Consider the following 26,086-nt stretch of genomic DNA (forward strand, 5'->3'; position numbering starts at 1 on the left):
TGGCTTTCAAAAGCACCAGACACTCAACAACATTCACTGACAGTCAGGAATTTTAGAGCTCCATGTCAGGTACTCATTACTTCTTGAAAAATGGGTCATTTAAGTGCTTCAATGCAACCTCGTTGTCTTTGCCAAGGAGAAGAAATTGGGAACATGTGCTGGAAGAAAGCTACAACACAGTACTGCTAGGTCAGTCTCAACAACTGAGGGATGAGCAGTGAAGAAAATGCCAGGCAAAACTCCTGCCCCACAGCTTATTAACGGCCAGCATCTGTCGTTACAAAGCCATTATGTGGCTGGAAGAGTCACTACTCCAGAGAAGAGCAACCCTTCGGCAAAACAAACAGCTTGCAAACTCCAAGCCTTAAACGGATTTTTTTTTACTTGACAGTTTATGACCGGGGAGCGGGGGAAACGCAGATCACCAAAACATAATGTCCTAACTAAAGAGTTTCATGCAAAAAACAGGGTATATACATTATAGTATAAAAACACAAGCTAAACATACTTGTAAGAATCAGTACTGTTTTCATTCTTTTTATTAAGAAATTGTTCCTGACTGATTGTGCCAGTGGATAGATTTAATGTTAAAACTGGAAACCCATTTTGGCATGTCCAGGAATCCATTATTTTTTTTACAGATGCTGGCAACTGAACTTCATCCTGTGCATCTACAACCTTCAAAAGAAACAGAAATTAGAAATATTTATGATAAACAGGCACTTACTGATATCACTTCAGCAACATTGTAGTGGTTGTTCTAACATACTAGAGAAAAATTAACTTCTTTGGAGTTTGCTGGTCTTTGGTTCATGCACAAAACCAAAGGGAAAAGGCCATTATTGACACTATTATAGAGACAGCATAACCCTTATGGGAATTGAGATGACATTTCTCATTCTTGTATCTACACTGCCAACCCTTCTCTTTTTCGTTTAATATACTTGCACCCTTGTACAGCTGACAACAGACAATTTTTTTTTTTTATTTCACTCACCAAAAGCTGCTGGAACATAGAGATTTTAAAGCGACAGCCTAATGAACAAATTCAATAGTAGCAACGTATGGAAAGAGATACTAAGCTACAGTTGCAATCAGTGAGAGTTAGCATCATCTCTGTTGGCTTAAAAGTTGCCAGTGTCGCATATCTGAAATTGTGGCACTCTTGCTCTTAATCTGAGATAGTTTGCAGCACAATGGAAGCCTTCTATAGGGGAACAGTGAGGTGGATTTTTTTTTTTTTTAATAAACCTATTAATAACAACTGTTTTCTTATTCAGATTCCTGCCAAAACCAGCAAAGGGTGAAATACTGAGCTACTGCCACAGGTGTAGAGACTGATGAATCTGTGACATATCAGCACTGTTGATCAAACCCTGATGTCCCACACTTTGCTCTGGCAAAACTTCCTCTCCAAAAAAATAGGCTCTGCAATTTCAGGCAGTTTGAGGCAATCCATGGAACACAAAACTCCACCCCATCCCTGATTTTCCACCTCATCTTTCTACTCCTTGTACTTAGTTCCACTGATCTCAAGTGCAGTTAAGTAGCCAAATAAACATTTGTGAAGATCTTCACCAAAAGACCTAAAGGAAATTGCATGCAAGGGAAAGACTGAATTAGGGACAGCCAAATCCCAATTCAATCTTCTATCAACAGTGTATTCCCCAAATTTGGCCTATGACAAACACCAGAGGAAGAATAGTAGAGATAAAATGAATACCATTTGTATGTGGGTCCACAGATCATCTTGGTTAGCATTTGAAAAGGAAAATGTTTTCAGATAAGACTGCAAAGAAAAAAGAAGAATTCATGCAGGTTGAATGAAAAACCATCAACAAGGCAGAAACTATTTTGTACAACTGTTATTTTTAAGCTAATAAATCAAGATGAAGACATTAATTTTTCAAACTTACATGGAGTGCTCTGATAAACAGCTTCTCAGTCAGAAAATTAGAAAGCATCCAGGTAATGGAAGCCCCCTGAAGCACAAAAAATGCTACATGAGTATATGAATTATTAACTGCAATATTTTTTCAAACTGTATTTCAGAGATATGTATCTGGCTGTTCCTACACTTCACATTTGATGGAGGTTACAAATTTATTCATCCTTTCTTTTGTAGACAAATAGATTTGCAACATTCGATATACCTGTGTGAGCTGTAGAAACAAATTTTGAACAATAAAAAACCAAAAACCACTGTAATATAACAATGTATTGTCATATTCACTGTTCTGCTCAAGCCTACTTTGCGTCATATTAGCTTAGAATATACAAGAAAAGGGAAGAATTTTATTTTTTCCCACCTTGTTATACGTGATATTGTCAAACAGAGAAGCTAAGAAAAGTGATCCTTTGATCTCGTCTTCACTTGCTGACAGTGATCGAACTCCTATTTCATTGTCCTTTCTTAAGATGGGTTGTACAACATGATCATAAAAGATTTTATCCTGAAAGTGGAAGACAGAAATCTAAGTGCATTGTGAGCCAAAAAGAAAATATTTATTTTCAGGCAGAGAATCTGGCTTATGGAATTAGTACTAATAGAAAAAGCCTGTCAATAAACAAGCAACAGTCTCTCCTCTCTAACTTTCACAAAAAGTAAAATGGACCCCCACACCCAAACATAACATTTTCCAGATGCAACATTTAGGGCAGTGGAAGTTCTAATTCCGAGAAGATTGTGTGCTTGTGCCTGCTAAAGGTAGCTACACTGTAATCCTCAATGAAAAAAGTCAGCTGTATTATAGCAAATCACAAAAAACAACTGAAAATTTGTATCTGGTTTACATCTATATCTCGTTAATCTGGCAGCATCTTCCACCTAGGCTCTGTATTGCTCCTGCTGCAATCCTGAAAAAAAAACCCCAACAATCTGAATACTATACTACTGAGTACACTAAGAGTTTTAACAGTTGCACTATGCAGTATTTCTGATGTTGCCAAGGAATAAACACGAGGAAAAACTGCTCCTTTGCTGTAAATCAATGAAGGTCTCTTTTTTGCAAATGATGCTTCAGTTTCCACTAGCTGAGCATCTGTCCTAAGACTGGAAGGCAAACGATATAATTAGGTAGGTAAAGAAAGAACTTAAACTTTTAAAACACTCCAGGCCAGTCTGAGCACTTGGATTTGTCAAAGGGAAGAACACAGCTTTTAATAAATAAGATGAAATTTGTTTGCCCATTTCTCTCTTTTTGTAAAGAGCAAGTAAACCTCAGAGCAGGTTTTGTAATTTTCCAGGTTTACTTTGTAATTATGTGTGGCCCACAAACCTGCACAAGAAAACCCTGTGTTCTTACACCTGTGTAATTTATTCTGGATTTCCGAGGCAAATCACATTCCATTTATCAAATGTCAGTCAATTTAGTGTCCTGCACTAAAATTTACTTTATCCAAATAAAACAGAAACCATTTTATTTAGCTGCCCTTCTAAATATTGAAGATCAAAATTGAAAAGGAGACAAATACTTATTACCAGTTTAAAACTTGGTAGCCTTTATACTTTGCAATGATTATTCTCTGTGAAGCAGCATTGAAGTAAGTGACCTGTTGTTGAAGTCCAAAGAAAGAGGTTAGCATATCCCATGACCTAAAAATCCTCCTGACAGAATTTGTTGGACATGCCTGTATTAGTTTCCAATTAAGCGTGCAATTATGTACTTTGGTGAATTAGAGAAGGAAAGTGATGAATGGTCTTTCATCTGAGCCAGATAAAAAACAGACTGGGTTGATCACTAAGAAACCAGGAGATGGTTTGCAGTTTTTCTGGTTTTGCTTCTAGGCTATCATAGATTAGATTTTTAAAAACAGCAGGAGTTTTAGAGTTTAGTACAGTTGATTAAACTTTTGAGAGTAATATACAGAAATCAAGAATATAAACCCATTGTGAGAATACAGAAACATGAGCACAGTAACCCAATCTGTCTGGGGACTTATCACACAAGAACTATATGGTAAAAAGCAATATTCTCTACATTTAGTAAATTTAGTTCCTCCCAATATGTTAAGCCTCTAAAATATCTTCAAGGACTAAACCATAGCTGTTTTAATTTGTTCATATAAGGCACAATTAAGAAAATCCTACAGTGGAGAATTCTTTTATCTAGTTGTGCTTTCATTGATCAGTAAATTTTGTTTTTCAGTATCAAAAAGATCTTTCTGTAAGTTTATTATAAGACTATCAATAAATTTTTCAGTTAAAATGCAAGTAGTTATGTCAGAGCAAAGAACCAAGTACATATTACTCAACTCCCAGTCACTGGGCCACATAGAGATCTCAGTTAAACCAGAAGGATTTATAGCAACTTCAGCTGGATTGTATGGATGTAGATTTGACAAAGGTCAGCTTTTATAGTACAACTATATCACAGGGTGGGAAAGTCAAGAAGTGGGCACATTGAGTCCAGTCACTCAGCTTTTTACTGTAAGAAATCTGTGAGGATGAAAGTCACTTTCCTTTGCTGCTTTGACTACAGGTGATGACCTGAGTCCAAACAGGTCTTTAAGACTAAACAGTGTCTTTCCAGTTATTAAAGGCATCAGCTGAACACGGACTATTCCTTATGTACTAACTTTCAGCCAAGTTCCTGCTGGTTGGCACTAGGCTTTCAGAAGTACCTAACCAATAGAAAACACTAGGTTCAGACACAGAAGGACCTCTGACTTGCTGAATCTAGGCATAACAAGTGAGAATAAAGGCTGCTTTAACAGAAAACAATACGAAACTTTCCAAAAACATACATAAACCTTCCATATCCAGCTTATCAGATGTGGAATCTTTACTGCAGGTAGAGAAAACAGATGTAGACTCAGCTGAATTGTATTCAGAAGTTAAGCAACCAGGACCCAGATAGCATGCAGCATTCTCTCACCTAACACAGAAAGGAGAAATATATAGGTACATGAGATACAGGGTGTCCAGTTCTCTCATAAACAGGGCTTGGAAATAGGTGGAGGGAAGCTATCTGCTACAGAGTCCAGGAGAGAAGGAAAAAAAGAAAAGAAAATAAAAAAGGAGGGGTTTGGTAAAGGACAGATCTGGAGTAAAATGACAACCCCAGTTCTTTAGCTCCTTGTCACTGCAGAATCACAATTGTCCAGCCATCCTCTGTACCAACTGCAGAAGAGCTGTGCTTGATCACAGTCCCCAGCAGACAGAAAACTTCTGGGAAAGAGTCGAGACCTGCTGATAGTTCCCAGGGGAGTTAAGTTACTAATGCCGTGGCTGGATTAAACTCCATCTCTTCCATCTTCCTTTTCTTCCTGCAAGCTGGAACAATTCAGCTTTGGCACTTACCAGTGAAAGCTTGGGTTCAACAAAGGTAGCTCCCAGGTATTCAAAGTAAGATGCCAGTCCCTCATTAAGCCACAGATCATTCCACCAGTTCATAGTAACCAGATTTCCAAACCACTTAAATAGAAAGAAAAGAAATGTCTCAACATCTCTCTGAACTGCTGTCTTTATTCTTGTAAATTAGAAATATCTATGCCCAGCAGACTATTTAATGTGCACATGTCAACTGGATAAAATGCTGCAGTTAGTAGAAATTCAGTAGGACAAAGATGCATCATGAAAAAAGTCAGATGTTCAGGTCAGCTACTTTTTTTAATTGCTTCATCTAAAACTTCATACCACAAGCATATCAGTGCTTGTTATCAATCTTTTATTCTATTTAATTGGAAATATTTCCCAATAAAATGTACAGAATCAGAAAATCTAATCAGGCTATGATTAAAAATACACTACTTATCAAACCATTACAAAAACATTTTTCCATCCAAAGAGCCAGTATTTCCAAATAATTTTTGTTTTTCCTTGTTCTTAAGGAAAGAAAATTATCAAGTGGATGACAAACAGAACTGGGGAAATAACCATTTCCAAAATCAGCAAATCCATATCCTGGCAAGCAATAAAACTTCCACAACAGCTGCCACGTACTCATACTTGGCAGTCTATATTTAACAAAACACCGATCATTTGAGCATTTGTGTTTTATTTGTTAATTCTTAAAATCTTGGCCTATAACTATGTTTTAAAATAAAGTTAAATTAAGTACTGACATGCATTTTATTTGCCTGCAATAAAAACACTCTGCTCATCTGAAGGTCTGAAAAGTTACAGACCTTGTCAGGAGGGCATAAATGTGTACAAGCCAGGTTAAACTCTTTTGCTAGCTTTGTTGACTAACTACTTTTTTTCTGGCAAACAACAATAAATTAAACAGTCAATAAAAAAGCAAAACTGCATTATCATTCCAAACCAAATAAAAAAGTATTTTGAAAATCTCTATGAAAACTGCGCAAAGTTCCAGCTTCATTGTAAAATGTTTTTATTTTGCATTTGTTCTATAATACCATAAGCTGTTTCTTATGGAAGAACAAATACCTCTTGTAATACATATGTGCATTCCCACTAATGAAGTCCATTCATTCCCCCACTGAGGTACCAAGTATAGAGTATACAGAGTACTATATCATCCCTACATCTCTACTTTTTATTCCTAGTACAGCATTCGGGTACTCTGGTGGCGGGGGGGTGGGGGGGGTGGAAGCAGTTCATTAACACTTTTGTACATACCGGAGAGCACTGTGCAGACAGTATGCAGCCCATAATCTGAAAGAAGTTGCTTTTGATATTGATTTATCAACTGAATGTACGTTCAATTGAATGTACAAGTCTCTCAACCTCCTAGTGCTCCATGGATATGGATTGTGTTAATGTTTTAATAGTTCTTTCTCTATTTGCCACTAATTTTTTCAAACCCCCTTACAGTCAAGTCATTATTTTTCTATTAGTCAATGACTTTACATCATCAGCAATGGGAAAGAAATAACTTCATAAGCAAATAAGTGTACCGAATTGTTTACCACATGCCTGGTGTCCTATCTCATGTGACGCAGTTATGGCAATCATAGCCTTTCTGCCCGTGAGTCTGTCACTTGGGAGGTACATCAATGATGATTCTTGGAAAGTGATTAGCCCCCAGTTTTCCATAGCACCTGCTTCAAAATCAGGTAGTGCAACCAGATCTAAATTGATTCAAACAAACAAAAAAGTACCTTTAAAATTTTCAGAAATAAAATGCTCACAAGTATTCTAGACTTTTCCAGTGTGCAATTAGAAGACACTACATTTTTAGTGGTTCTTTGCTATATCATGCTAATACTCTAGAAAACACTCTGTGAAATTTTCTTTTCACACTTTTTATTTATGATTGCCAGTCTTTCAGGAAGCTAAATAAACCCCCACTAAGCCTAGACCTTAAGTTTATCTTGTACCTACCAACCTTTTGAGAAGGAGTGTGGCGGGGGGAAAGATTGTATTCTAGCAATACTAAAAGAGAGTATATTCACTTCCAGGTCTCAGAAATCTTTCTGTTTGCCATAAGTTTCTCTTGGCGTTGGGGCGGGGAAATCATACCTCTTTTTTTCAGCCTAGCAACTGATAAAAAAGGCTCTTTCTTTCAGATGGGTGAGTAAAGGGATCCCTTCCACACTTATTTGAAAGGAGCCTTAGAAACATCGTCTCTTTCTTCCCACAGCAGAGCTGTTACCTCTGTTACTCCCCTTCTGCCTTAAACACAGGGAGCAGTTTTCCAGTTCAAACATGAGAGTTGGGCAGAAACAGAGGTGGGCCTTGGACAGGCATCAAGGATGTCAAAAAAGATACACTGTTTAAGCTGGTAGCAAAGAGCAAACTAGAGGCAGGTGTACAGAGCATTTTGGAAGCAGACAAGCTTGTACTCCAAACCAGCTGATAATGGGCCAGTTCCAGTCCAAAAGTTAACACGAGCATGGTGATGAACCCAAGGAAAGCTAGACTGCATCTCAGTGGGGCTCTCCAGTTCAGGCTTAGAGCCTTGGTGACCAATCCTATCTGACTTTTGGTTAGGCAGCAGCACACATCACATCTGCTTTAAAGTCAGGTAACAACAAACCCTTAAATATCCCTCACTTTAAATGCATTTATTTTTAACTCTGTGTTTTGAGATCACAACAGAAATGCCTAGCATGGAGCTATTCCTAATTGATCATTACATTGATGCTAAACTGAAGAATGCAGCAGTTTTGTCTTCAGCCTTGGATAGCTTGTATGGTTACTAAGGTAACAATTTATGGAGAGTGACAACTACATATGTTACATTTTCTGTAAGAAGCATGATGAGTAATTATACAGGTTATTCTGAACCAGGAGATTATATATTTACACAGATGAAAATTTCATTCTTTCAAGTGCCAAAATACAGATTTGACCTCAACAGACTATCTAACCAACAAAGGAGAAAAATTCTTCCCCCACACTTCTGCAGTCTACTAAAATCATGGAAAAATCCAAAAGTCATTTAAATGAAGTACTGCCTTCTGTGCTTTCAAAGTGAGTACGTGCATAAAAGAGCAAGTTCCCCAATAGTATTAATGCTCCCCAATAGTATTATTAGTATTAACTAATAATAATAGTGTTAATTAATCAAGCCCTTGTGAATCCAAATACAAGTAGCGGACAAACTATACAACTGAACCACACGATGGCACCCTCCTTTCTTGACTGAAAGTTGACTTAAGCAACTTACCTGGTGTCCCGTTTTAAGCAAAAATAATGTTTTCCTACAGGAATCTACTTCCAGGAACATGCTGCCAACTCACATGTTAGACAGGGACATATAAAAAGTAAGGAATTTGAGGGACACATGGGTTATGGCAAGCGTGGATTTACTAGGAAGGCTTGAGGACTATAGCACGCTTGCCTGGAATGGTGTGGGCAACAAAGAGCCACCTGACAAAACAATTCCCTTTCCCCCTTTCTATTCACTTTGTAGCTGTATCTGCCACTGTATTAGGAAATGATACTTTAAAGGAATGAGTGTGATGTGAAGATAGAGTTATAGTTTAATAAGAGCCATGGTGCAGAAAGGAGAAATCAGTAACAAAGGTTAAGGGTTTTATTCCATGAATGTGGTATGCTATAAAAAGAGAATATTGCAAGAAGATCCATTATTTCTGTGAATGGTGTTTCATCAACAGCCCGTTCTGGTCCATTACCCCTCCCCCCCCCTTTTTTTTCCTCTAAACCTTACCTGTCTTTGGCAAAGGGTAGCTGATATTAAGCAAGTCTTCCAGGAATGAAAATATTGGGCCTGTGATATTTAAAGCATAGTCAACATACCCATTTTTAACCGCCTCTTTCCGAGCCCAAATACGTATCTGCAATAAAAAAGGAAGTGTTATTTTAGAAAACCCTCATTTTCATTTTCTTTGCTTCTCTTCTGTGAATCATTGTTTGAAAATGCTGTCTGTCCACACTAGATCATGCAATAAAGCTTTTCATCAAAAACCCAACCCAAGTAGTGCTTGTCCTAACAAAATATGGAGCAGAGCCTAATCCCACTAAAATCTAGGAGAGTTCTGGCACTTCAAAAGAGCCAAGAGTTGAATACGAATATACATTACTGGAGCAAATGGATTCTCAAGTAGTCTTTTGTTAAATAGGAAATGCCGTGAAAATATTTAAATGCGCACATCTTAAGCTAGTGTGTTCCAACCAGTGAGCCTGGGGGACAAATTTTCCTTCAGCCCACCACTGGGTCTCTGAAGAGAGAGAAATGGATGTTTAGAGAGCATGTGCTGTTCAAACAGCCAAATCCCTCCACTTGGACTTTCTCATAGCCTGAAAGAGAGAACTAGTCTCTGGCTGCTGCCAGAGAGAGGCCCCTCTGAGCAGAAGCCACCTTTATCTCTAAGTAATAGAGACAGCAGCAGGAAGCAAAGCTTTCCCTTCCTGTGCCCATGCTTCACACCTGGCTGTCTGGTGGCATTTGTGATGCCATGGTACTGAAGCAAACAGCTGCTTGCCCAAAGTCATGGAGTAGGTGAAAGAGAGAAATACATCTCCATCATGCATCTCTAGATGCCAGACCCCAAGGTGCCTAGCAGCTCAAAAAGCCTGCACTTTTTGCATCTAAATGCAGTACATGGTCTCAGAATGGATTGCACAGCCAAACCATAATGCACAGTTGTGGAAGCATCAGGATTTAATTTATAAGGAAAAATAAAAAATATTCAGTCAGCAGAGTATGCTCAGCCTCTGAGCCCCTCTCTTCAGCCTCTTCAGGAGTTTTCAGCACTCTTCAGGAGTTTCAAAAACCAGATCACTTCATTTTGCAACAGCTAAACATAATGAACAGACTTAAAATTCTAATCCAGAAGTGAGCTTTGAATCATAGTACAGGTGTTTGGGATTGTAAATTACTTACTGGAAATGTTAAAACAGATGCAATGAATTGCCCACTCACACACACATTGCAGAGGGATAAAAGAGCATCTCTCTGAAACCTAAGGGCAAAATCCCCCTGCCTCTATTTAACAGCACACTCGGGATGCCTCTTCATCTTCTGAAAAAACACTAGTTTAAAGGCTTTGCTTTGCTGACTCCTATCAGGACATGTCAGGGCAAGAAGGAGGTACCACAATCAGAGCTGTGAGCATCAACTTGTTTCATACATGGGACAGCAGATATGACATACAAGTCCAAGCTCCACCTTTATAAATGAGGCAATACTGTGCTTCCTACTGCACCTCTGCACTGTCCTCTCACCTTGTCCTGCCTTTCCCTAGGAGGATGACAGTGAAGTAACCATAGAGCTAACACACCTATTCTGTTGGCTTTTAACAAAAGAAGGTAAACTAAACAACTAATGCCATTATAGTATTTTTTTTTTTACAGCTTCTCTCAAGGAGCTTTGGCAATTCTAGTGTAACAGGAAAACTGAATACTCGCTGCATAAAGAAGCTTCAAACAGAAAATAGTTACTTTTGAAAGCTAAAAATTGTGCCCATTGCAGAAAAACAAGTACATAAAAGGCTTGGAGCACAGCACTGCTTCTACTGAGGTCATTACCAGACACTGAACTTCACTGAGTTATCACAGCAGCAGAAATGGATATTTTTTCCCGTTAAAACAGCTAACAACATACGAAGATGTAGACCCAGTACTGTATGCAGAGTAACCACCCCCTAAAGTTTTAACATACACACCCAGTATGTACTTGTAGAATCGTATCAGAATACACCTATGAAATGATGAGGACAGGATAGTACACTAATTATTATACAAGAACACTTTCTGTAGTGGTATTTCTAGCATAAATGTTAGCAGTTTTTCCACATAAGCAAATACTTTTGGAATGGAAAGCACAGTTAATATCTGTGATATCTTCTAAAGCACATGATGCAGCACAGAGCCAATTCCTGCCGTAAACTGTGTGATGTGTTATGCAGCCTTATATTTACCTCATTCCCCCGCTCGGTTCTGGTGACATAATCAAAATCACAAATCACAAAAGCAGTTATATAAGTTGACATTTTCAGCGAAGTATTAAATGTGGTAATAGTCCACAGGCTTCCATTTTCATCCTTCATTTCAGAAATATCTAAGAAAAAAGTATCAAAAAAATATTCAAACCAGGACTCTTGCATAATAAACAAGAAATTTTGTCTCTTGCATGTTTCCTCTTTGATACACTGTAGATCTGCACTAACTTCATATGCTTCTGGCAGCAGGCAAGCAGCCAGTCTCTGTGCTGCTACCCCATATCAGAGTTGTGACCTTTCAGGCAAACACCAAAAATCCACTCTTGAGCTTCTTAACTCAAGCCTTTAAAGCATATCGGATTGCATCAGCTTTAGGATGTGGACAAACTGTGAACAATTTATCCCATGCTGCATAAAATACACATGATTGATTATAATTCAAATATAGGTTATGTGTGTCTAAGACTTAAAAAGTACTTAATCAGGTATCTTCTGTCTATACAAGGAGGAAAAATAATAGTGGACAAGATTCTTGAAGAAAAAAATGCTTCCAAGCTATTCTTGCAGAGATCCCATCTTACAATTTCTGAGTTATTTAACTTTTATGCAAATCTCATAAACCTTCCTTTTTGTTGTTGAAAGTTATTTAGGTGAAAAATAGAGATTCATGACAATGAGTTAAAGAAAAGATCCATTAAGAAGCAGGCAAGAGATCCCACAGCTTCCTGTAGGAATACTAATTTATGGAATTGTTTGGAATCTAAGCCTGCACTCCACACGAAGCCCAGCGAGGGACAGGAGGGGCACTGCCACAGAATTATATGTAATCATATGTAATTCTTATTGCATACATATAGAAGAGACTACAGTCTCTTTGCCTAGTAGAAGACTTTTTCATACGATGTATGTACATCTTGAAATCTGCATAAAAGGAAAACAGTGTTTTAATACCACAATTATAGGTTTTTCCACAAACTTCTGGAGCTGCCATTTTGTTTTGAGGAGAAGTCATGCAGTGAGATACGTTGGCTGTGCAGTAAATGTTAAGAATCAAACCATGTCCAGGCCTCAGCTACCAAACAAGAGCACATCACAATTGAGCCTCGAATTATTGCCAAAGGCATTAATTAAGAATATCTGCCTGACAATTTTTAAATGTATGAGCACAGATTTTCTGTGCATTTTCAAAGCACGAGCCCGTGGACAACAGAATGCTGCTGGAGAGAATGATAAAGTTATCCTTTATTCAGATAAATTACACCCTTATTTAATGTAATTTGGGTGGAGGGTGTGGCGGACAGATGAATGAATTTTTTGCCTTAAACATTTCTTGGTGCATGGGGTGCAGGCAGGCCACAACCCCGAACAAGCCATCTGTCCCTGGCGGAAACAGGACTGGGCTGCTGCAACTCCCCGAGATGGTCTCCCTGCGACCACCCAGGACACACCGAGCCTGCACTGAATGAGACCACAATCAGGCAGAGATTTTGGGATCTGGACTGTAAATTATTGACCGTTTTTAGCACAACTTCTATAAAACCTGCTTGGCATGAGTGGCTAAATTTGCTGAAGCCTTAGGCCGCACTCCCTAGTACAGTGAGAAAGGGCCCAGAGCTGGTGCAGGCGGGAATGAGAAGGGAGTTACCAGCAATTTGCATTCCTGTGCACTGCTGAAACAGTGCTAATTGCTGGAGTTATCGCCTTCTTTGTCAGGACCTTGAGAGCTAATGGCTGGACCCAAGAATGGAGACACACCTGTCAGCAGAAACGGCAACAGTAAACGGCCTACCTAGGGACAGTGAGGAGACCCAATAAGGAGCAGGAGACCCCAGACCCAAATATTACTATTGGTCTGAACTACCACGTGAGGGGTGGGAAAACTTAATTTGAAAAAGCTATAATTGCCGAGGGATTTCTTTGTTTGGGCTCCTCTCGCTCTCTCTCTCGGCCCTCGTCGGAGGCACCCAGCTTGAGCTGTGATTCGAATGGAGTCAGCGGAACATCATCGGCCTCGGAGTGGTGGTAGCTAGCTTCCTCTCTCCTTTTCCAACTTTCTCTATCTTTTCCCCTTACCCTTGTTCCCTTTTTCCCTTCGCCTCCCCCCCCACACACACACCTTTTCTCCCCACATCGTGGAAAATAAAGTTAAAAGGTTGTACGATATTTGACCAGATTTAGCATCTTAATCTCGTCCTTGGGATCGTAACAAAACCCTCCCGATATTAGATCGGGACAGAGGGGACCCACGAAAGTCTAACTGTTGTTTACTTACCAATAACAGGCATGTTGGAAAGAGCCACATAACTTGGGTCATGGACAATTCTGATATTAAATGTGGCCTTCATGGCTGGTTCATCAAAGCATGGATAAACTGTCCTGGCATATGTTGGTTCCAATTGGGATGCAATCAGCATACTATATTGAAAACACAAATAAGATTAACCCAGCATGTTACAGCTGATCAAAATCAGAGAGTGCACAAAAATGCTAAATGAGAAAAAAGGAAAAAAAACCATGCAGATTTGGAAAAGATCTAGTTATTAAAGTCACGATTAAATCCCCTCCCCATCAGACAGCTCAGTTTGGAGGCTTCTAAAGAAAAGTAGCATTTTTTTGTTTGTTTGTTTTAACTGAGTTATGTTTTTTTTCCCCCTTCATAAGCTTTTCCAGATACCATATTTTGATTATTTGAGCTTTGAGTTTGGTTACTAAGACTATACTGATTAAAGTTTTGCACAGAGAAGGCAAATGCTCAGAAAGTGACCAACTTTGACCAACTTCATTTCATAGTTAGAATCTCTTCTCCTTACAGCTGCTCATCTCTCTAATGCAGGCTCTCTTATTTTAGCAATACATTTTAATAAAAGACTGTAAGCATAATATCTGTTAGCTAATCATGCATACATGCACATGCCTCCTTCCATCCAAACTACATAGAGAAAAACCCCAGTGAAAACAGTGCCAGAGTGCAGAGTACCCTTTTCTGCCTTACACTGTGGAGCTTTGCCTCACTTGGGGCAGATCTTTGTGACACAGGGGTTAGAATCAAGAGGTAAGTCACTATATTCAGTGGCTAAAGTTACTCAAAAAGCGCGCGCGCGCGCACACACACACACACACACACACACTGGGCTGTTCACATCAAGGCATCTTTCTGGGAATGTGAAAAATGCTACTGTAACTGTTCTTCAAGCTCCATACCCTGGGCCAAAGGCCACTTAAAGCATTGAAAACGCCATAGGAAACAGACTTTTACACGTATCTGAATGAAGTGAACAATGATGCACATGCTAAAGGTGAGAAGAAGAAAAGGCAGGCAACCATATAACTTCAGACTATCAAACTTTCCACAATGTTTAGAAGACTTGAAAAAAGTCAGATAAGTTAAGGAAGTTCCCAGCAGCTGTGGCTTGCAAGAATGGCATGATCTGCTTTTTTCATTGACCTTAACACCATTACAGTATTAATATTTTTCAGCTGTGGTTGAGGCATCCCCTAGCAGTATATCTGATACATTAGGTTCACGCAGGCTTAGGCTTAGCACAGAGCTATCACAACCAAGCCAGAGGCCATAAGGGCAGTATCAATACCTATGCAGCAAGCAATGAGTCAGATCTGCAGCGCTGAGCACAGGACCCGTCAAAAACAATGTTTATGACCTACAGCTGCATTTTTTAAGATGCCCTTTTTTTCAGTATCTGAAATTAATACCTTTCCACTTATATTTACATCATTTCACAGAAGATGTGCTGCACTGTCTGGAATTAGACCCAAAGAACAGAGCTATTAGCTTGCTGCTTCCATTAACAAAGCTTAGCAAGGCTCCCACCCCACTCCCAAGGTCAGCCCTCACGAAGGTCAGCACCTTCATGAGTCCCTGCACTGTGACAGACGTACGGCTGCTGCCATTTTAACTGCTGCATTACCTAACCCTGCTCAGAGCAAGTCTAACCAACATGATGAAAATATCTGCAGCCCATCTACACTATGCCTTCCTCATTGCTGATGGCTTAGGGCTGAATTAATGTCAATAGGACTAGCATGCAAAAGCCCCAGTCTCAAAACAAGGTATGCCTTGCATTTAACAGACACAGCTTGACACCATACCATAAATACAATTTATGACATTTAAAGACTCCGTGTTGAACACTCTCTGATGCACGGTGACTATCAGGACCATGCTGTCTGTTTCAAAGTGAGGATTAGCTCAAGGGAGAGCAGCACAGTGTCTCTGACTTCTTGCCTATTAATACAGAAATATTCTTTAAGGACCTGATTCACTGCAGAGTCATGTACATGCTGTGCAAGCCATCAGCTTCCTTACTGAAGCAGCTAAAAGCTTTACCTGAGCATCGCCTCCTGCTCTCCTTTACGTTGTTCATGGCAGAGGACAACTTAAACTTCTGCCAGGGTTACACAGGAGCAGTAAAAGCAATAGATCACTTCATCGAGGAATCAGTCACTGAAAATACTGCTATTCTAGCTTCACCATCTTCCCAGGCAGCAAAGCTTTTGTGCGCGCAGTTGTGCATTCAGTTACAGCTTGGTTATAGGAAACGCTGAACAACCTCACTCCTGCAAATTTCCCGGCACCAGTGGAATTACAGTCTCTGGAGGCTCTTTGCTAGCAGAAACTAATGCAGACACAGACTGAATTTGGCCTACTGCCCGCAAGAATTTTTGTTCAAGAGCACAAAATAATATACATGGGGCCAAAGCATGATCGTAAAAAAAGAAATATGAGGAAGGATTAAAAAGTTATTTTTCAGTGGGTCTCCAAGTAAGAAGAAAAATGAAAACGTTTCATGCATGTTACACAAATAAGTTATTTCACAAACTTATTTCACTTGTCAGAATGAGTCACTGTTGGGGTTTTTTGCTGGTTTTTAGAAGAGGTGGAGGTATTAGCGTGAACTGAATCACCAGCAAACTTTATTACAAAACAAATTACCCAAACGGAGTTTTATTTTCAAAAAAGCCTAATGTTACATAGGCAGATAGATAACTTCCTCCCTTACTCCTGCAGCTTTGTGCACTGATTCATTTTCTTTTTAAAAATAATTTTTATAAATATGCTTCCTCCTCCTAGTAAAATAAAATCAAAATGACTGTATTTTGAAATAATGAGAACCACACAGATAACAGGATCTCCTAGCCTAAACCTTTACCGATTTAAACTGGGTCAGTTATTTTTTCAGTTGGTGTCTAAATAACAAGAATGAAGAAAGTTTCATGTATAGTATATAACTAGTGGACATTATTTCACCTGATAAAAAAACATCACTGTAGAAGAAATGTTTTATGTTGATGCAAAAATGTTATTCTTCTAAAAATGCCCTTCTCACTAAAACAGTTATTTGTAACACTTTTGTGCTAACACCTTTTACAGCTGCATTTTTCCACACTGAAAACCATATCAGAATTAAATCCATAAAAAAACCATAAAGTTGTTCAAAGTAAGAGTTTTACAGTGAGCAGAATATTGCAAGTTGTATGCAGCTGCTGTCTCCTACAGCCAGTCCTTCTTTCAGGTAACCAGTACTCAATACTAACATGCTAACATGCAACCCAAGAAAACATCATGTGTTATTTGCTCTGATTTTTGTCAAATGACTTTGATGGTCTTACCCACAGAATCACAGAAAACAGAGTTAAAAATAATTTAAGATTCCCTGTTCTGAGACACAGTTAACTGTACCGATGCCATTCTAATCCTATTTTCTGTCATTCTAGTATTTGGTAGGTAAGCAACTGATTAAAAAAAGCCAGCCTAAATATTGTGTTTGATCATATTTTGGGATGCTTATTAACACCAGCCCTATCCAGTCAATTATCGGTATAGAATTTGCATGGTATCCTGGAGGACAATATGTGCAGAGCAGGTACTAAGCAAAATTCTCATAGGATTTTGAAACACTGACATGAACACTGACATACACCCTGCACCTCACTGTACTCTCCACAAGGACCCTGGTAACCCTGGAGTATCGTACACGAGCTCATTCGCAGCAGCACCAGGTCTTCATGCAGAACAACGCTACCGCAAACCTCCTGCGCTGCATATATTTAAGCCGGCACTGCTAAAGAAGGCACAAAGATGTGGAAACCATCTTCGCCCTACCTTGCTCCTGGCATGAACTCTCCCAGCTATAAGTACAGCACAGATTTCCCATTTCAAAAGGGGAGCCTTCCAGATACTTTGTACTGGGGAAGTAGGAGTAACCTCCTTTTTGACTTCCTCTGCTGCTGTGAGCACTGCCTGCGTGCTATCCAGACAGGTATCGGGTGTGTTACAAGACAACCCTGAGAAGCTCAGAAAGAACGTTTGAAGTAGGTAGATTTGGATAACTTCTATCTTAGATAGAATTTGCTTAGCATGAGTAGCCGCACACTTGCTTAGCATAAGTAGTTAAATTTGCTGAAGCCTTAGGCCGCGCTCCTAGTTCGGTAAGAAAGGGCCCCAGAGCTGGTGCAGGCTGGAAAGATAAGGGAGTTACGAGCAGTCTGCATTCCTGTGCCCCACTCTCCGGAAGGGAGGATGTCAAGGCTGTGAAATAAGGCCTGTTTGGGTGCCAGGACCTTGGGAAGCAAAGCCTCCTCTCACTGTTGAAACAGTGTTAATTAAGGGGTCTGGATTATGTCCTCTTCCTCAGGACCTTGGGAGATAACGTCTACTGACCCAGCTGGGGCAGTGTTAATTGATCAGGACCTTGAGAAGCAGGGGTGGGACCCGGGGAACGAAGAAATCACTAACCAATCAGTGTAAAAGGGAAAGTCGCAAATCTGGCAATTTGTTATAAATGCTACTTGAAAAGTTGGGGGGGGGGGGGGGTGTGCTTGATTTGTGGGAAACCACCGAGCACCCAGGCTTGCACAACTCTGAAATAAATAAGCAAATGTCTCTCCTGAGTGTGTAATTATTGGCTTATTGCACACCGGGCAACGAATCCGCTTTTCGGACAACAGTTTTCTGGCGACCCAGATGGGACCCTCGCTGTAAAGCCTTGCCCGGATCGTCTTGCCCGTTCCCGGCGGGGAGACACTGCTCATCGGACTCCAGCGCGCACCGACCGTTTTGTTCGGGGACTCCGTGAGCACCCTCCCTGGTCGGAACAGGTAAGCAGCTCAAAGGTGCAACGCAGTAATTATTAAGAGACATTGCATAAAGGGTATGATACAAGGGTAATTGGTTGTGGTAACCAAAGGTAAGCTTTGTACACGTTTGGACAGTGACGACTGGAGTGTATGAAAGTGTAATTGGTAAGAACGTTCTTTTAAGGGTGGTAATATGGGAACACATAATTGATCAGGACCTTGAGAAGCAGGGGTGGGTCCCAGGGAATGAAGAAATCACTAACCAATCAGTGTAAAAGGGAAAGTCGCAAATCTGGCAATTATTGGCTTATTGCACACTGGGCAACGAATCCGCTTTTTGGACAACAGGTGTAAGACCTGATCAGGGGTGTAGCACAAATTGTCAACAGTAAAAACACTTGCTGTCACCTCTGATCAAACAGATCACAAGCAATTTTTGTTTTGGAAATTAGGTAAGGTTTGGTTTTGATTTGTTCTGTTTTATGAAACTAGCAGAGCGTTCTCATTACAAAGAAACTTTCCCACGCCACCTTGCCAGTGTGCTTCAGCTCTGATTTGGAGGGAACAGGGAACGGCACTTTGTGTCCATCAGCTAATTCTGCAAACCTGCCAAGGGCAACGCAGACATCTGACCCAGAAAACAGCAGATGCCAAACCCCAGACCCAATAAACGTTTCAGGGGCTTCACTTCTCTTTAGGATCCAGCAGTCTCCCGAAAGCTTGCCATTCGGTGCTTAAACACCCCTGTAATCAGAGGTCTCCAGTAGTTTCACAAGCACAGATTACAAAAGCCACTGCAATTTCTAGCACATACAAAAAGTACAAGGATCTGTTTGACTGTAGATAAATGGCACATTGTTACAGCTGGTGGTGTAAGTTACAGCCTTGAGTGGTCTTACAGTGGACAAGAGAAGTCAGAAGCCCAGGCAGGAATCAGATCCCAAGAGGTCTGCTGGGGCCAGGTGAAAGTCACCTCAGAAAAGCTACAAAACAGCCTACCGGGGGCAGCGGCTTCCTCCCAGCATCGTCATGGGCTTTGTTTGTATGTACAGCCCCAAGCTGAAAGACACTGAATGCTTCTAAATAGCTCCCCACCTATTAGGTCCTCCATCAGAATTAAACTTTTTACATCATTAACAGCTTGTCAGAGCTTACAAAAGCTAGACCTCAAAATGCACCTTCTCTGAAAAAGGAGGGCAAAACCTCTTCAGTGTAACTGGACCCCAGCAGATTAGGAAACTGCTATGGTAAAAAGATGACTTCATCCTTAGTAAAGGAGAAAAATAACCAGATACTGTTGCATGCTCTGGATTCAGAGAAAGCCTTTTTAAAGCAGAAAAGATATGTAAAATCCATTTAAGAATATCAGGAATGCAAGCAGGAACAAGTAACCAAAACAATATGTTATTCTGCAATCAGTGACTTTCCTTTGACTTACTCCAGTGTCTGAACACTACTGGCATCTTTTTAACCCAGACAGCAGTCTCGCATTTCATTAGTGCTTCATGACAAGTTAAGATTAAAACGGAATGATTGCCATAAATCCTTTAAACACTTCAAAATTGAACTATGCACATTATTTTAAAGATTTTAAAACATTTCTTCCTGATTTCTACCATGTCAGCAAAGCTGACAACAGTATTTTTTAGATCCTTTGACTTTTACACAGTGTGCTTCAGTCTAATTCAGTGTTTCTTAGGTAGGATTTGGATGAATTAATACGGTATCAAAAAGTAATTTGATGCAGCACTAAATAATTAAGTGCTTGTTGCATTCCTACTTATTTAGAATATTATTTTTTAAATGTAGATAAGCATTCTATCTTTTCCTTAACAAACTCAAAAGTTGGATAAATATTCCTGTGAATGGCAAAATAACGACTAAAGAAAAACAGAATGTATTTTATAAAATAACTTAGGACTATATTGTATTTTTCTGTCAAGCTAATCGACTTCTCCTTTCTCTTAATAAAAATAATTAAGAAACCAGGTCTGCCTAAGTTAAATTTTCCAGATGTGGAAGACAATGGTATCAGTGAAGATTTACATAAGAGCTGGCAGCTGAAAAGCCTACTCATTGTTATGGAAAAATCACACAATCCTCTTCTGTTTCCATAAAAAGAAGTTAGTTTTATTTCAGGGTTTCTTATTAGTATTACTCCTGTAAGGGCAGGTAACATGGATCTTGAGGGTAACTGGGATTACCTGATGGCTGGGAAACAAGAACTCTTGCATTTTACTCTAGTGCTCCTTCTGACTCACTGTGATCCCCAGCAATTCACTACATCTTTAATTATTAAAAATAAAATAACTTTAAATAAGCCATTTATCTGCCTTTACTTTAAAGTCTTTATCTTGAGAAGTTTGTCTTCAATATGAACTATTAAAATAATGGTGTTAAGTTTGACTTTTCTTTAGCAAGTTTCACATACAGAAATTTAGGATGAAATTCACACAGAGAAGATTCCCAATTTAAAAACAAAAAAAAAAAGCAGCATTATTTTGAGGCTGACAACTTTTAAGTGATTGACTACTCGATAAACTCACACTGTGCCAATACTACTTCCAGTTCCAAATAAATAAAGCATCAGGGTAGCACTCATTAAGGAAATCATATTACTTAAACACAGACCTACTCAGTGATGACATCCAAACAACTTCATGCGCAAAGAGCACCCGTGAACTCCTGCTCTCCAAAGCCACGACCCAGCCTGTTCCACTGTACAGCTGCAATGTATACGTTCAGTGTCTCTGAAATCATGCCCAGAAATACACTGCCCAAACCCTGAGCTCAAGATTAATTCCTCACAGACGCAGACGAAGTGAGAAGCTGACAGTTCTACACTGTCATACACAACGTATGAGCTCAGAAATAAGACTCCACTGGAGCGCAGCTCCCAGGAATTGGATGGAGGAATTGTCCAGTCCCTCATCATCAGTACAGGGCAAGAAAGAGAGAGTTAATGTCTCAGAAACTCTGCTTGACCAGTTGAGATAGGCCCTTACCGTTCCCATAAGCCTTTTGTGGTTTGACAAAAGGAGACCCAACCTGATAGACAACAAAAAAGCCCCTTGGGTAAAAAGACAGAAAAGCCCTGATGACAGGCTGGGGAAAAAGGCAGGACAGCTGCTTTAAGGGATGGTTACTGACCGGGGGGGGGGGGGGGGGGGGGGGGAAGGCAAGAATGGTGAAGAGAGCTGTTAGAGCCCCCTCAGAGATAGGCAACAGAGCAGGAAACCACCAGCACAGCACAACAGGGAGGCAATGGGTAAAAACAGAAAGGGTCAGCAGATCTGGGAGTTCAGCAGACTTGCTTTTACAGAGTTTTGGGTGAAAACCCAAAGAGTATTTATTTCCCCTTAAATTCGAGCACAGATGTTCTGCAAGACATGAATTAACATGAAGGCCTTTGGTTAGAAGAGTCCGTACACCATGCATGCCGTGCATTTCGCCCTTCTCCAGGGAGCAGCCGCCCCAGCCCCTGCAACCCGGAGTCCCAGCGTGGTTTCCGCAACCACCCCAAGCTGGTCTTGTTGGCCACGTGAGCTCCCCTGGGAAAGCCGGGGCGCACTCCTTGGAGCTTTCCAGAGGAGGGGACAACAGCCCACGAGCACATACCTGCTCTTTTTTGGAGAGTAACCCACAAGGTACATCTGGGGGAAACACGTGGTAGCACGACCAGCTAACCACCCCACCAGCAGCCCTTGTGGCACGCAGCAGCTCCTGCCGCCGAGGCTAGCGGGACGCCTCGCGCCAGCGCCGGCCGGAGCGGCCACCTGCCGAAATGCCGGAGGACAGGGCCACCCCCAAGCCACGCTCGACGGGGGACAGCTATGGAGCTGCGGGACGTGGCGGAAAATCACGAGAGGACGTGGGCGTGCGTCGCCCCCTCGCAGCGCCGGCCGCGGGCACCGCACCCGGCGATGCCCCGGGGACCAGGCCGGGGGCAAGAGGGCGCCGGGGGGGGACCAAAATGGCGCCGGGGACGCGGGTCCCCGCCCTCACACCCGGCCCCCCGCGCCGCTGCCCACCTGCTGCGGCCCTCGTCCGTGTAGCGGCTGAGGAAGAGCCCGTCGAGGTCCTCCTCCAGGCGGCCCTGGAAGCCGAGCTGCAGCACGTAGCGCCGCCCGGCCCGCAGCCGCCCGCGCAGCTCCAGCACCACCTGCTCCTCCGCCGCCTCCTGCCGCACCGCCGCCACCTCCACGGCGGCGCCCGCCTCGGCCACCGGCCCGCGCACGGCGGCGCCGCGGCTGCGCAGCCCGGCGCTGTGCAGCACCACGGCGTCCGTGTCGCGGCGGCAGCGCACCGTGATGTTCACCTGCCCGCTGAAGGCGAAGGGCCCCGCCTGGCCCGGCCGCACGCGCGGCCACAGCTCCAGCTCGTAGTGCAGCGGCACCAGGTGCCGCGGCAGGCGCCGGCCGGGGTCGGGCGCGGGCCCCGCCGCGGCGGTGGCGCGGGGCGGCGGCGGCGGCGCCCCCGGGGCGGGCGAGGCCCGCGGCGGCGCCTCCTGCCGGCAGCGCCCGTAGAGGGCGGCGAGCGCCAGCAGCGCCGCCAGCAGCGCCAGCAGCAGCGCGGCCAGCAGGGCGGCGGCGCGCCGGCCCAGGTAGACGCCGGAGGCGGCGCGGAGCCCCATGACGGCCGCTGCGCGCCCGCGGCCGCCTGGGCGCGGCCCGGCCCGCGCCGGTACTTACGGGGCGGCGGCGCGGGGGAGTGAGCGGCTGAGGGCGGGCCGGGCCCGCGGCACGGTGCCACCGCCGGGGGCGGGCCGGGGGCCGCGGGCCGCCCCCGCGCGGCCCCTCCCGGCGACTCCGCTCGGTACCTGCCGCCGCGGGCGGGAGGGCGAGGGGCTCCCCGGTACGAGGTGTGGCAGACAGGCCCCGACCTGCCGAGCTTCGTTACAGACATACAAAACCCCACACCGCCCATCGCGGGTCCCGGTGCGCCGCCCTCACGTCGAGCCTCCCTGGGCGCCGCGGCGCAGCGCTACCCGCCGCAGGCAGCGGGGCTGCGGGGTGCCGAGCTGCCCCCGCGCCGCCCCGAAACCGCCGCGTCCGACCGCCGTCAGCCCGCGACGGTGCCGCGTGGGTCCGGCGGCGGCGGCTCCTCTCCCGACCCTGCCGGCCCCGCGCCGGCCGCGGCCGGTGCTGAGCGCGAGGCCGAGTCCCAGGCGCTCCCTAACCGCAATTACGGGTAGTTTCTCCCTCTCCTTTCTTCTTCTTTGCCTTTTCTGCTTGGGGGGGGGGGGGGTTGTTTTTGTGTTTTTTGCTTTCGTTGCTGCCGTTGTGAGCCCAAAGCAAGCTGCTGGTCCCAGCAGAAGACCGTATTTTCCGCTCGCCCCTGGCTTGGGGGATCGGGGCCCCCTCCGGCAGCGAGCTGCCCGGGCGCTGGGTCCCCTCCCGTCCGGCCCCCCGGCAGGGCTGGGGCCAGGCCCCCCGCCCGCCCCCCCGCCCCGCGGCCGGCGCTGCTGGTACCCGTTAGGCGCCTGCTGGCACCGGCCCCGCTGCTTCTGCTTTCTCTCCCCCGGTTTGGCTTGTGCGCATCTGTTTCCGTGCTTCTGTCCTCATTTTGTTCTCATTTACCCCAGCCTCCCCGCCCAGCCCTGTTTCTGCTTCTCCCGTTCAGCCCTCTGTGCTGTCTCCCCTGGGCCCGTCAGCCGGGCACCCCGCGCGCCTCTGCTCTTCCTCCGCTGCAGCAGCGGCAGCCGCTCTCTTTTGCTCCGGCATGTTTGGCAACTCTCATGATCTTGCTCTTGCATTAAGACCTCAGGACCATCTCCAACAAATTCCCCCATGTTTTCCCCCGAATTTTCCCCGTTGTAATGTTTTTAAATGTATCAATAAAACATACTTTAATTTTCTCTTGCTTGCAGTAGGTAGTTCAGATGTACTCCTTTCCTAAATTTACACACGATACAAGTGGTGTTTAACTACCTCTTCCTCCCAAATAGTCTATAACGCTTATCTTTAAAAGCAACTGAAGGATGAAGGCCTTTTTTAACCCACAGCTCCGGATTCCCCTCCTGGCAGTAACACAAACACATTCACTTACTTGAAATGGGAAAATACTTTCTATGCGGCACAAAAGATATGAGTGGGTTTTATTACAAATATTATTATTCACCATCTTCTTGAATGTATTTACAGAGTCACATGTCTGAACAAGATGATGTTGAAGGCAAAGCTGCAGGAAACGGGGGGCCACGGACAGTCTTTTGCTCAGGCTATAGTGAAACCCAAACCCTGTCCTTGAATGGAAACATATTTAAGTCAGCAGAAGCCTCTAGTACACATCTGAAGGTAGGAATAAAGCACCTATTATAAAACAGCTCAGACAGCTCTATCATTCTGAAGGACATCAAAGCATCTGACAAACTTTACTATCTTGTTCCAAGCCAAGGGCTCTATGCAATGCTCACCAGCTGTAAAAAGTCCTGTTGAAGTCCACTGAATTTTAAACAAAAAAAAGGTCACATATGACAACATGGGATCAGCTGTCCACCAGAGGTGCAGTATGGTAAATAACGCTTCACGTGCCAGCGTTGGTCAGAAGAAAAGACTAGCTTTTTTTCCACTGAAATTTGACACGAAATTTCAGTTAGGAAATATTACAATTTTTAAATTGTTGATAATATATTACAATTACCCATGCTTAAATTCATTAAGACATTCAGGTTAATAATATTGTTCTCAAAAAAACCCACTGTGATATCATCATAAGCTGTATATACTGAATGGCAAGAAGAAGAAAAAATAATAATGTATTTCAGTAATTTGAAGTAATTGCTAGACTGAAAGATGATTCCTTAAATCACATTATTAACGTTTTGTTCAATCTAATTTGAGAAGTACCAAGTCATGGCGTGTACAGAGATTCTAGCAGTGGGATTTGGGGTGATCGGTACTTTTGAAGCTCAGTTTTTCTTTTTAACAAAATTGTAGATCTTGTTTTCATTTTTTAGGGATGTTCTTGATTTTTTCATTTTTTTACAAAGTCAGCTCAATACTCCTTCTAGGCATTAGGGATACATGTGCACAACCTACGTATTTGCCCATGAAATTCCTATAAATATTTTTTATTAATTTGAGCTGTTTGTTTTACGGAATATAATCTACTCTGTATTCTTTATTTCCCTTCTTTAACTGAGACACTACTGTATCAGAGCTGAAAATGTTGTAATGCCTGGAAATATCTGTGGCAAGAGCTATTCCATAGGAGATGCTGAGGTTGTAGACTTTTAATATTGCTGTATATATTTGAGGTGGCTATTTCAGATTCCCCAGCCATCTGAAGTGAGAGGTGTGAGCTATAGGTTGACATAATTAGCATAGCTATAGATGAGCACAATACACATGAACTAAGCATGAGCTGTTGAGGACCGTATTTTTTTACTGGATATGTCAAAGAAGGCCTCAGCTTTCCTGCAGGCTCAAGATAAATACTTTGCGTTCTCCTTCATTGAGTATGGATCTTCAGTATCAAAGTCAGCACAGGTATTACTAGTTAACTAGTAATCAGTTGTAAATATAATTACAAATAGACTTGGAAGAACAAGGTTTCCTTTCCCTAACAGGAAAAAGAATGACTCTATTTAAATGTTTCTGCCCTAAGGGATTTTGTATACCCTTTGTATAAATCTGTCATTGGACAGATTAGTTTACAAGCTGGTGCTGAAGCAGCT

The 26,086-nt window shown here is 42.7% G+C and overlaps 1 protein-coding gene across 2 annotated transcripts in view; it reads right to left on the bottom strand.

The window, feature by feature from the left end:
• The window catches only part of LOC112985805 (aminopeptidase Q), a 46,720-nt gene extending 23,419 nt beyond the window's left edge, over positions 1–23,301 (bottom strand). Inside the window, exons 1-10 of one of the 2 annotated variants that reach the window (XM_064501033.1) lie at positions 22,440–23,301; positions 13,586–13,728; positions 11,293–11,432; positions 9,081–9,207; positions 6,881–7,035; positions 5,303–5,416; positions 2,310–2,453; positions 1,917–1,982; positions 1,724–1,789; positions 509–678 (exon numbers count right to left, since the gene is read on the bottom strand). In XM_064501033.1, coding sequence (XP_064357103.1) covers positions 509–678; positions 1,724–1,789; positions 1,917–1,982; positions 2,310–2,453; positions 5,303–5,416; positions 6,881–7,035; positions 9,081–9,207; positions 11,293–11,432; positions 13,586–13,728; positions 22,440–23,041 — 1,727 coding nt within the window. In that variant the 5' untranslated portion in view covers positions 23,042–23,301. The remainder of the gene's footprint in view (positions 1–508; positions 679–1,723; positions 1,790–1,916; positions 1,983–2,309; positions 2,454–5,302; positions 5,417–6,880; positions 7,036–9,080; positions 9,208–11,292; positions 11,433–13,585; positions 13,729–22,439) is intronic. The other variant, XM_026104708.2, reaches the window with a different exon arrangement.
• Between the last annotated feature and the right edge of the window lie 2,785 nt (positions 23,302–26,086).

This window comes from Dromaius novaehollandiae, chromosome W (genome assembly GCF_036370855.1).
Source record: "Dromaius novaehollandiae isolate bDroNov1 chromosome W, bDroNov1.hap1, whole genome shotgun sequence".
Classification (NCBI taxonomy): Eukaryota; Metazoa; Chordata; class Aves; order Casuariiformes; family Dromaiidae; genus Dromaius; species Dromaius novaehollandiae.